The 12,979-nt window shown below is 35.0% G+C and overlaps 1 protein-coding gene across 4 annotated transcripts in view; it reads left to right on the forward strand.

Annotated features, from left to right (window-relative positions):
* LOC145306825 (uncharacterized) overlaps nt 1–12,979 on the forward strand; it is a 17,786-nt gene continuing 4,807 nt past the window's right edge. For all 4 annotated transcript variants that reach the window (XR_013875232.1, XR_013875233.1, XM_080149131.1 and 1 more), the window contains exons 1-10: nt 1–106; nt 770–837; nt 2,930–3,033; nt 5,568–5,679; nt 8,068–8,133; nt 9,115–9,169; nt 9,817–9,857; nt 10,519–10,637; nt 11,721–12,065; nt 12,782–12,880. Coding sequence is in view for 2 of the 4 variants with exons in the window: in XM_080149131.1 (XP_080005257.1) it covers nt 43–106; nt 770–837; nt 2,930–3,033; nt 5,568–5,679; nt 8,068–8,133; nt 9,115–9,169; nt 9,817–9,857; nt 10,519–10,637; nt 11,721–12,065; nt 12,782–12,880 (1,073 nt within the window). In the remaining 2 variants the exon portion in view is untranslated. The remainder of the gene's footprint in view (nt 107–769; nt 838–2,929; nt 3,034–5,567; nt 5,680–8,067; nt 8,134–9,114; nt 9,170–9,816; nt 9,858–10,518; nt 10,638–11,720; nt 12,066–12,781; nt 12,881–12,979) is intronic.

The raw sequence follows: 12,979 nt of genomic DNA on the forward strand, positions 1-12,979 counted from the left end.
ATTTTATTTATTTTCAGAAAAAAAATCCACCAAAATTAAAAAATGCGATTAACACTAGTTTGTCTGAGGAAGCGTAAAATGATAAAGAAACCACTTTCCTATTTAAAGGGGTGTATATTTTGTATGTGACCTTTTTTTTTGGGGGGGGGGGGAGTAAAAATATGGGTCATCATGGAAAGAAAACGATGTTGCGGGTTCCATCGTATTTTCAGAGTAGCTTTTGGAAGGTTATTTTAGGTTAGGTTAGGTTAGGTTAAGTAAATGTTAATGATTGCCCAGCAGGGTTAGTAAATATGCTCCACGTCCCCCGCAGGGGCTAGAAATAGGAGAAAAGCCACTGTGAAAATACGAAGAAACCTACTTCTTCATTTTCTCTCCATGATCCAAAAATGTATACGTAGGTCAGTCCAGAAAGAAAACATATTTTCTCTTATTCCTTTGAAAGCGATTAATATCCGTTGGATTAGAACCGGTTCTCATCTACACAATTGTACAAAAAAAAAATTATGTCGAGCATCGTATTATACCTATCAAGTTTTCTAAGAATATAAAATCTAGTTTTAATCTAGAAATCTGTTTTTAATATGATGCAAGAAATAAATATTTAATTTTTTCCCTCCTTGGGGGAAAAGGCAAGAAAAATATTTAGGAGGGGGAATAAAATATAAAATAAAAGAGTACCTACTTAAAACATTTTTTACTCCTTTTTAGGATAAAAAAAAGGTGGGAGGGGGATGAATTTGCAGAATATACACCCCTGCCTACTTCTAGAACATGCAGTGGAATAATTCTTATTATCTGAACCAGGAGCGACCAGTCAAAGATTTGAAGTTTCTGGTAAGAAAGTTTTAAATCACAGGGACGTCCAGGTTTTTTTATGAGGCTAGGGGGGGGGGGGGAAGAAATAAAGATGATTTTTTTGATGATTGAGATCATGAAGATGAAGATCCTCAATTTTTTTTTTTTTTTTTTATGCAGATTAAACAATTGAACAGGAAAAAATATGCATTTCACTAAATTCATGTTTAAATGCATTTCGTTCAACTATCCCTTAACCAACAAAATACGACAAAACCCGCTACTTCGTTTTCTTTTCATGATTCGTTCATGGGTGTTGTGTATATTCTGCACAAGATTCAGTTTTTTTCTCCGGCTACAAAATGTTTTTTTATTTTTACCCCAAATTTTTTCATTAAGTACCTACCTAGGTGTAAAAAATGGAAAAATGTTTTCTCGTATTCATTCGAATCCGGTGGATAGGAACCGGTTCTCATCCATACGAAAAAACTATGTCTAGCATCGTATTATATCCAACTTTCTACGAATATAAAAATGTACAATCATAAGATTAAAACCAGTTTTTTTAGCCCGTGCCTACGGCACCTAGGGGGTAAAAAACTGGTTTTAATCTTATAATTGTACATTCTATATCCGCGGAAAGCCGTTTATAATACGATGCGAGAAATAACTATTTTGTACCTACTCTTTATTTTATCATTTTTCATTCCCCCTCAAACTTATTTTTTTAAACCCCCCCCCCCCCCCTCCTTTTAGCATGGTGTCCCGTGCTGAACATACACCCCAGGATACTTTCTTTATGCTCAGGATCGTTTAAACATGAATGTAGCCAATAGATCTATAGTATAGATGTATATACAGACAACTACCTCCCTTCCTTTTTCAAAGTCCTCTTTCGTCTGCGCCTTTATTATTTTCTGCTACTTGGCTGTTTTAATATAAGCGACACTATTGTTTGATTTTCAATGACCCAATAGAAAGGTTGCACAATGCGGTTGCAATGGGGAGATACAGTTATTTAACCCTTGCTCTCTCTAGTGCTTCACTCTAAAGTGTAGCCTCCAGTGACCTAGAACTATTTGCCAGTATGGCTTCGAAACCGATTAACATCCGCAGGAGAGTAGAACCGGTTATCATCCATACTGAAAAATCATGTATAGCATCGTATTACAGACAATTTTCCACGAATATTAATATTAAGGATTGTATGAACAAGAGATGAGATACCTATAATGTAGCCTCCAGCCTTGCTTCGAAACCGATTAATATCCGTTGGAGTATAACCGATTCTCATCCGTTCTGAAAAATCATGTTTAGCATTAGTATTACTGACAATTTTCCGCGAATATTAGAATTAAAAAACATGAAATAAATACCAGTTTTGATAGCCCGGGCCTTCTGCCCCCCATGTCCAATAATACTGGTTTTAATCTTTCAATTATTCTTATTTTATCCGCGGTAAGCTGTCTATAATACGATGAGATGAATAACTATTCTATTACTGACAATTTTCCAGGAATACTAAAATTTAGGATCGTATGAACAGAGGTATGAGATACCTAGCTATGTAGCCTCCAGTGACCTATATCAGCCATACTGAAAAATCATGTATGGCAACTTATTACAGACTATTTTCCACGAATAATAATATTTAGGATCGTATTAAGTGAGATGAGATACCTATTTAGCCTCTAGTGATCTATAACTATTTTCCAGTCTGGCTTCGAAACCGATTAACATCCGCTGGAGAGTAGAACCGGTTATCAGCCATACTGAAAAATCATGTATAGCATCGTATTACAGACAATTTTCCACGAATATTAAAATTTAGGATCGTATGAACAGAGGTATGAGATACCTAGCTATGTAGCCTCCAGTGACCAATATCTTCCATACTGAAAAATCATGTATAGCATCGTATTTCAGTCAATTTTCCACGAATATTAGAAATAAAAAACATGACATAAATACCTACCAGTTTTGATAGCCCGGGCCTTCCGCCCCCCATGTCCAATAATACTGGTTTTAATCTTTCAATTATTCTTATTTTATCCGCGGAAAGCTGTCTATAATACGATGAGATAAATAACTATTCTATAACTGAAAATTATCCACGAATATTAATATCTAGGACCAGATGAGCAGAGATGAGATACCCGTGTATAAAATAGATGATATCCTGTCTCCCATAGTTCGACAGGACAAACCAATTCCTCTTCCAGAAGTACAAACAAGGTATCTATCCATCTATCTATCTATCTATCTATCTATCTTTCTTTCTTTCTTTCTATCTATCTTTCTTTCTATCTTTCTTTCTATCTATTTATCTCTATATCCTGTCTCCCATAGTTCGACAGGACAAACCAATTCCTCTTCCAGAAGTACAAACAAGGTATCTATCCATCTATCTATCTATCTTTCTTTCTTTCTATCTATCTTTCTTTCTATCTTTCTTTCTATCTATTTATCTCTATATCCTGTCTCCCATAGTTCGACAGGACAAACCAATTCCTCTTCCAGAAGTACAAACAAGGTATCTATCCAACTATCTATCTTTCTATCCATCTATCTATCTTTCTATATATCTATCTATCAATCTTTCTATCCATCTCTCTATCTATCTCTCTATCTAACTATCTATCTTTCTTTCTATCTATCTATCTTTCTATCTGTCTTTCTATCTATCTATCTATCTCTATATCCTGTCTCCCATAGTTCAACATGACAAACCAATTCCTCTTCCTGAAGTACAAACTAGGTATCTATCCATCTTTCTATATATTTTTCTATCCATCTATCTATCTTTCTATTTATCTTACTATCTATCTATCCATCTTTCTATAATTTTTCTATCCATCTATCTTTCTATTCATCTTTCTATCTACCTTTCTATCTTTCTACCATGTTTATCTTTCTATCTATCTCTTTATCTATCTTTTTATCTATCTTTCTATCTATCTTTCTATTCATCTTTCTATCTATCTATCTTTCTATCCATCTCTCTATCTATCTCTCTATCTAACTATCTATCTATCTTTCTTTCTATCTATCTTTCTCTATATCTATCTTTCTATCTAACAATGCAGTAAATCATCGTATTATATCCAGTTTTCTTTTCTACGTTTATAAAAATTTAAAATCATAAGATTAAAATCAGTTATTTTACCCCGTGCCTTTGGCACAATGGCCGATAAATTGATGTACATCCCCTGTGATAATACACAAAATTACCCCTTCTGTAGATAATAATTCGTGGTTGAAACGTTTAGACACTTAACTTAATGAACCAACCAAGTATAATACAAAGAGTCCCTCCCTGAAGTTGTTAGGCCAACCAATTAACTTTGGAGACTAGTATAATATACAGCTCAATGTCCCCACCCTCTCTTAGTATTTTCCAGTATGGCTTCCCAAACCGATCAATATCCGCTGGATTAGAACCGGTTTTTGTCCGCCATACTGAAAAATTGTGTAGTAAAGCATCGTATTAAATATAAAATGAATATAAAAATAGTACAAGATTAAAACCAGTTTTTTTTTATCCCCGAGATGCCGAAGGCACGGGCTAAATTACGAATTTTCAACCTTCAAATTTAATACCTAGGTAAAATGTCGTTTTTATATGGTTTAAAAGCAAAGCTACTCAATAATTTACTTTGTACGTCCATACATGTCAGTCATTGGGGCCCGTAACGCTATGAGGGAAATGTGATTTACTCGACTGGCATTAGAGATAGCCAGCTGAAATTTTCATCGAAGATTCCTATGACATATGCGCATCTAGTTTTGTTTTGTCATTAAGGCATGTCCTATGGTCCATTCCATTACTTTTTTGTGTTTCGCTACTTGTTTGATGTTGTCATCCTTGTTTTTTGTTTAGTCCGTAATGGAAATTGCAAATTTACTCAGTTGCTATTAAAGCTAGACCTCTGATTTTTCTTGTGAACATTCCCATGATAACATATTTAACATCCCTAGCAGTTCAGCTGCTTTAAAACAGCTTTATGTCGCTTTTATTTTTTGTTTACTCCCTCCAGTTACCTATAACTATTTTCCAGCATGGCTTTGAAACCGATTAATATCAGCTGGATTAGAACCGGTTCGGTCAGCCATACTGAAATATCATGTGTAGCATTGTATTGAAGTAAGTTTTCCTCGAATATTAAAATAAAGATCATAAAATTAATACCAGGATTATTAGATTAGGCCTTCGGCACCTCGTGGCTAGCAAAACTGGTTTTTATCTCATATTTTTTCATTTTGATATCCGTGGAAAGCTGTCTACAATACTATGTGATAAATAACTTTTATAATTTTAATAGGTACTTTATTTTGCAGGAATGGAGGGGTCATTTGGATGTTTAATAATCTAGTCCCCAAAGTCTTATAATAACGTTTTCTTGTTCGTTTGTTGAACAACTTTGGGGACTTTTCTTGATTTTTATTGGTTGGTTCATTTAAGTTAAGTGTCCAAACGTTTCAACCACTAATTGTTATTTTTTTGCAGGCAACCGCGTCCGCTAGTGACCCGGGACATTTATATATCTATCCATCTTTCTAACTTTCTATGTTACTATCTATCTATATTTTAATCTATCTTTCTCTCTATCTTAACTACCTATCTATCTTTCTAACTAGGTATCTTTTTATCTATCTTTCTTTCTATATTAATGCATGAAACATGATGTTTTACAAATATTTTTTTGTTATTCATTCTATGTGGACAATATCTATCTATCCATCTTTCTATCTATCTATTTTGTTTGCAGGCATCCGCCAGTTACCCGGAACATGGATCATCCGCTGTGGAAGGATGAACCCGCCTTCACCTACACAGACAATACCTGGATGTCCAAAGACTTTGAACTTGCATTTGCACAGGCAACACCTTTTCCCGCCGAAACTTGAAATTTTCGCGCCAAAGTTCTAACAATTCTAATAACCGTTGTGAATTAAATAAATACCTAGACGCAGGGATCTTAAGGGATAAGACATTATGGACGATAAATTGATGTACATCACCGATGATTATATACACAGACCATACCTGGATGTCCAAAGACTTTGATCTGGCATTTGCACATGAGAGAGAGAGCAACACATTTTCCCGCCTAAACTTGAAATTTTCGCGCCAAAATTCTGGAACAATTCTAATAACCATTTTAAATTGAAATAAATAAGGGATAAGACATTATGGACAGTAAATTGATGATGATGGACAAAATTACCCTATCTGTAGATTAAAATCACTAGGTAATGGAAATTAAAAAATTGTGTACACTTTTAAAAGTACCCAAAGGTTTTGATCCATTGGATAAAATAATTTGATTATAAAACTTGGTGGGTAGGTAATTTTTCTTATTCTTAGGCTTAGAAACTTCTGGTACTTTTTTACAGTATTTTGATTGGATAATACAAACACTTTTCAACCAACATTTTTATTTTTGTTTCAAAATAATTACATTTCGGCTATTGTCTTATAACCAGATGTCCCTGTATTTCTCAACTAGGTATAAGCTTAACAAGGATGACAAAATCCATAAAAGAGAAGCTCTATAATCAGACAGAAGGACAAACGACCTATAACTCTTTTAGAGTTCCAAAGCTCTATGAGCAGAATATGAATTTAAAGATATATAGGTACCTACTGTATATTAACTACCTTACCTACTTGTTACAAAATTGCGTAGAAACAGGATTCTGTTTAAGGACATTTTTAGGACTTGATTTTAAAGATGCTTTGCTAACAAATATTGTACCTTGTTGTTGTCCTAGGAATCATTGTTCCCAAAATGAATAGTCTAATTATATCATACAAAAGTTATATTATACATAAAAGTTATTGTCAAAAAATTAAAAAATCATTATGTTTTTAACAGACGTACGGATGTTCTGTTAAAAGATATATATAGTTGCCATGCTTTCTAAATCATACCTAACTAGTACAGGAATTATGATGCCAAGTTTGAAACCGACAGGACAATTCTCACATGTCTAAAACTTGAATTGCGATGGTTACAGGCCGCGACTAAAACTGTGACTGTTTTGAATGGACGTACGGACTTTCTGGCAACATTTATAGAGCTACCAAGCTTTCTAAATCATACCCAACTAGTACAGGAATCATGATGCCAAGTTTGAAACCGATAGGACAATTCAAACATTTCTAAAACTTGAAATGTGATGGTTACAGGCCGAGACTAATACTGTGAATATTTTGAATGGACGTACGGACTGTGTGGCAACATTTATATAGCTACCAAGCTTTCTAAATCATACCTAACTGCAACAGGAATCATAATGCCAAGTTTGAAACCAATAGGTCAATTCTAACAGGACTAAAATGATAACGTAAAGAGCTTGACTTTTAAAATTTTAAAATTTGATAGTTAACAAAAATTATAATGTTTTGAATGGATGTACGGACTTTCTGGTAACAATAATATAGTTGCCATGCTTTCTAAATCATACCTAACTAGTACAGGAATCATAATGCCAAGTTTGAAACCGATAGGACAATTCTAACATGTATAAAACTTGAAATGTGATGGTTACAGGTCGAGACTAGTACTGTGAATATTTTGAATGGACGTACGAACTGTCTGGTAACAATTATAGAGTTGCCATGCTTCTTAATCATACCTAACTAATCAGTAAATAAATCATGATGCCAAGTTTGAAACCAATAGGACAATTCTAACAGGACTAAAATAACGTAAAGCAGGGTGTCGGAGCCGTTTAACTTTGATGCGGCTCCAGCTCCGGCTTCGGCTCCTACCTTAGAATTAATATATCAAGTTTTGTTCATTATTGAATTTAATAAAATAAAGTAAATAATATAAAATATTTTGCTTTTATTTGATTAAAGCTATATAAAAGTAGATGTCTATTTGTTAAGTAACAATAGTTTTTCAGTTTATTATATGGAAATAGACCGTTGCCAAATTATAATATTACTTTAAATAATCATTTTTAGCTAATCTGGAGCCGGAGCCGTTTTTAAGGAAAATACGGCTCCGGCTCCACCAAAAATGTTGCTGCTCCCGGCTCCGGCTCCAAAACACTGACGTAAAGAGCTTGACTTTTAAAATTTTAAAATTTGATGGATAACAAAAATTATCATGTTTTAAATGGATGTACGGACTTTCTGGTAACAATTATAGAGTTGCCACGCATTCTAAATCATACCTAGTTAGTACAGGAATCATGATGCCAAGTTTGAAACCTATAGGACAATTCTAACATAAGGAAAATGTGATGTGGTAACAGGCTGCGACAAATACAGTGGCTGTGGATTTTCTACCCGAGGCTGTTAACAAGAAATATCAACACAAAAGGAACACTATCTATCTATCTATATACTTTATTCAGGGATCTAAAGGAACAAGGATGACAACATCCATAAAAGCGAAGCTCTGAAACGGTAGGACAACCGGACATTAACAATTGTATAATGTCAGAACTGAATAATCAGAATGCGAATGTATAAGAGTCAAAGCAAAATTTTAAGTAAATTTGTTGAAAAATTGCTTGATACAGGATAATGATTATGGACATACTTACATTTTTAGGACTTGATTATAGAGTAGCTTTGCTTATGATATTGTACTTTGTTGTCCCAGGAATCAGTATACCAAAAATCAGACCAATCGGATAATTAGGTCACATACAAATTGTTGGTAAAAATGTAAAAAAAATCAACATGTTTAAAATGGACGTACGGACATTCTGGTAATGATTATAGAGTTGCTACGCTTTCTAACTCGTACCTAACTACTAAAGGAATCACCATGCAAAATTTGAAATCGATAGGACAATTCTAACATGTCTAAATTAACGATAATAGCTATCCGTGAAGGACGGACAAACCCTAATTATAGAAAAGCTTCGCTTTTAAAAAGACAATGACCGATACATTGATTTATTTTGATATTCGTGGAAATTTGTGTAATTCTATGTGATACATAATTTTACAGTATGACAGAGAACCGGTTTCAAACCAGCGGTTTTTAATCGGTTTTGAAGCCATACCTGGTAACTTCGAAGCTATAGATAATAGTGGAATAGATCAGGTAGAGAGGGGACAAAGAGCTGTTTATTAAACCAGTCCCTAAAGTTTTATAATAACGTTTTCTAGTTTTTTAGCATAACAAATTTTGGCGACTTTAGTGAATTTTGATTGGTTCAAACGTTTCAACGACTAATTTCAATTTACAGAAGGGGTAATTTTGTGTATCAAAATTGGGATTGTACATCAATTTATCGGCCATTGTCTTATCCCTTTAGATCCCTGGGAATAGATATTTTATTGTCTTTAGTGTGACGGAGGCAGAGAAAGAGAGAGTGGAGAATATAATCAGAACATGTTACATAGGAATAATGGATTTATTATTACTAGGGTTGGGCCGGATATCCGGTTTTGGCGGATATCCGGCCATTTTCAATATCCGACTGTATACCGGATATTGAATCTTTCCAGATATCCGGATGATTTTTAATGCCGGATATCGGGTAATTTGCCGGATATAGAACATTGGCTAGATATCCGGTCGGATACCGGATATCTGGCATTAGAAATCGGCCGGTATCCGGCTTAACCCTAATTATTACTTGGATCTTACACCAGATTTATCATGTTCTATACTATAGTGAACTCTGTAGCGGACTAAAATAATTATCTCCCCCATCCCCTCTCTTACTACTGGATAAACGGCCCGACCAATAAATTCTAGGGGAAATTGCAACCAAAATTGACAACAATCTTTTTCCTGGCATAATATCCACGTATATTCTACATCCATTATAGGGACGGATGTAGAATATACATGGATATTATAACAGTGGTAAAATTGTCGTCAATTTAGCTTCCTAACATGGAACTTGTTTATTGGTCAGTTTGTTCATCCAGTAGGAGTGGAGGGGATGGATTGTTATTTTAGCCAGCTACAAGTTTCACTTTATTAGAGTACATGATAATCTGGTGTAAGATCCAAGTAGTAATACATCCATTTTCATTTTTAGGAGATGCCATACAGAAAAAACTACCCAGAGATTTTGAGGTATATTTTTTTTTTCGGGGGGTGGGGGTTGTGTGTCACTTGATGTAACCACTAGCGGCTATTAGGGGCACTTGAGGTGGAGGGAGGAGGTGAAATTGCACCCCCCCCCCCACCCCCTTTTTCGGTTTTAGTTTTAACTTCTTTTATGAAGATTAGGTTATAAATATTTTTTTTTATACGCGGGGGTAATTCGCTTAGAAGGGTGGTGGTATGCTTCCACGAAATAGTATTAAACCTTCCCAGGACCCATGAGAAGCTAATATGTACGGAAGAACCATTTCGGTTCAGCAGTTAGTAAGATCCTTCGGTACAGACGCACAGACAGACAAACTAACAAACGTTCTGTTATTTTTACTTACCCACCCCCGTTTTCAATTCCTTTTGTGATAAATAGCAAATGGGATCTTTAATAATTGAAAAATTGTAATGGGTACCTTTAACAATAATTCAAGGGTGTATATTCTGCACGGGATCCCCTACCTAATAAAGTATAAAAAATGTTTGTGAGTGGTAAAAAAATGTAAAAAATAATACCTTCCTAACAGAAATTTTTTTTTTCATTTTAAGGGGGGAAAATGGGAGTAGGGAAAAATAGTTACATCTTGACGCAGGGGAAAAGGTAATCTTGTGCAGAATATTCACCCCCTGAAATAATTTGCAGGTTCCCTTTATTGGTTGGCATCCTGTAGAGTCCCGCATGCGTCCCAGAAACCAGTACGACTGGCAGGCCATGTCGTGGGGCTGGAAGATGCCCCGGGAGTACGGGGTCCCCAATACCAGGTATACCTTTGAATAAACAATATAAAGAAGCTTTTCAATAAGGGGGGGTTTTTTAATGCAACCATCTCGTAATCAATGATTAAATGGCACTTAGAATTCGAATTTCGATCTGAAATTGTGCATGAATAATCCTTGGTAGGTCTATTTTCCCTAAATCGAACAATAAGTTGGAAAAGTAACGGCTGGCGGCTCAGCCGTTTAGCCGTTTTTTGCCTATTTTCAGGGCAAATTCATCATTAATTACGTAGAAATCAACTTTTTATAACATATTTTTGGTTTAATTCATGTTAAATGATGGCAATAACAGTTTTTTTAAATTTCTAGTACCAACAGCAACCGGCTAGAACCGTTTGATAAGGTTTTAGAGCGAGATAAAGTATTATGTGATTGTGGAGATAGGTTTCGTGACTAATATGCTCTTAAGATAGCAAAAAAATGGGAAAACAGCTAAGCCGCCAGCCGTTAGCCGTTACTTTTCCAACTTTTTGTTCGATTTAGGGAAAATAGACCTACCAAGGATTATTCATGCACAATTTCAGATCGAAATTCGAATTCTAAGTGCCATTTAATCATTGATTACGAGATGGTTGCATTAAAAAAATCCTCTTAGGGTTGGTCCGTCCGTTATGGTTAGCTCTTTGCGTTAATTTGAACAGGTTAAGAATTGTCCTATCTATTTCAAACTTTGCATGATGATTCCTATAACAGTCAGAAAGCGCAGGAACTCTTTAATTGTTACCAGAAAAGTCCGTACGTCCATTTAATACATGCGAATTTTTTTACTTTTTGACAAAAAAAATTTTATCCGACTCATCTGATTTTTGGAATACTGATTTCTATTACAACAAGGTACATCGTTATAAGCAAAGCATCTCTATAACCAAGTCATAAAAATGTAAGTATGTCCTTAAACAGTATCACGTATTTAGACAATCTTGCATCAAATTTACTTACAATTTTGTTAAGACTTTATTGATATTCTGCGTATTCAGTTCTGACATTCTACAAGTGTTATTGTTTGTTTGTCTTTCTAAAATAACATTATGAGTTAATAATTTAAACAAATATAATTTTTTACAACAGGAAACTGTCGCTGCTCAGTCAGGCGCTTGTCAAGGAGGCGCTCGGTCAGGACATTGCTGGTGTGCAGATGCTGGAAAAAACAAAGCTGCGCCAGTTTATCCGGCGACCGGATGGCAAGCTGGTTAGGTTCTACCTGACAGTGCCGCTCATGCTGACGGCTGCCACAGCTGCCCAGCCGCTAGGCCCCCCAGATAACAATCATATCCTTAGAGCCGAATATAAAGATACCTTTACTATTGACAGAGTAACTAAGGATAATGAGGAAGATAGACATCCTATCAGATATAATGACAATGGAGTACCAGATCTGCGGCCTCTCAATCCAGTTTCAAACTTTTTCAAGGAAAATAAAAAACATTTCATCCACGTTTTTTAGTAGGTAGCGAATATATCTTATTATATAAAATAGCTTGATGACTGTCCGTCTGTCCCTTAAGATCTCAGTAACCACTAATGACACTACTAGTATTATTCAAAGTTGTAAGGTTTTCTTTTCAGAAGCTTAAGATTTCGCTATGGGCTGATTGAGTGATCTTTTTAAGAATGTTGGTTTATTAATTGTGTTCAAACGTTTCAACCACTAATTGTAATCTACAGGGTAGTTTTGTGCATCATCATTGGGGATGTACATCAATTTATCGGCCATTGTCTTATCCCTTCAGACCCTCGGATAGACATACATCCTGTTATTTTTTACAAAAGGAAGTCAGAGATAGAGAGAGGGGACAATGGGCTGTTTGTTACACTAGTCCCCAAAGTTTTATAAGAACGTTTTCTTATTCGTTGGCTTAACAACATTGGTGACTTATATTTAATTTTGGTTGTTTCATTAAGTTGAGTGTTTGAACGTTTCAACGACTAATTTTATTTACAGAAGAGGTACCTTTGTATTATCATTGCATTGGGGATGTACATGAAATTATCGGCCATTGCATTGTCCCTGAGTTTTACAGTAATATATCGCTCCGTATTATAGACAGCTTTCCGCGGATACCATGCGGATAGAAATGGCTAAGAACCGGTTTTAATCCAGCGGAAATGTTTTTATTCTTGTATCAGGGGCATATATATGAAGAGATCAATAATTTTCCAATAAAATCTCCAGAATTCTCACATCCACATGTACACACTATTTTCTACCACAATTCCTCACATATAAGGTAAAACACAGTACATTTGGGGACCGTGGGAACTTTTTAACGAGTGTGGGAATTATTTAGGGACCGTGGGAATTTTTCAACGAGTTTGGGAATTAATTC

This window comes from Acartia tonsa, chromosome 15 (assembly GCF_053477335.1).
Source record: "Acartia tonsa isolate MP-2025a chromosome 15, ASM5347733v1, whole genome shotgun sequence".
Classification (NCBI taxonomy): Eukaryota; Metazoa; Arthropoda; class Copepoda; order Calanoida; family Acartiidae; genus Acartia; species Acartia tonsa.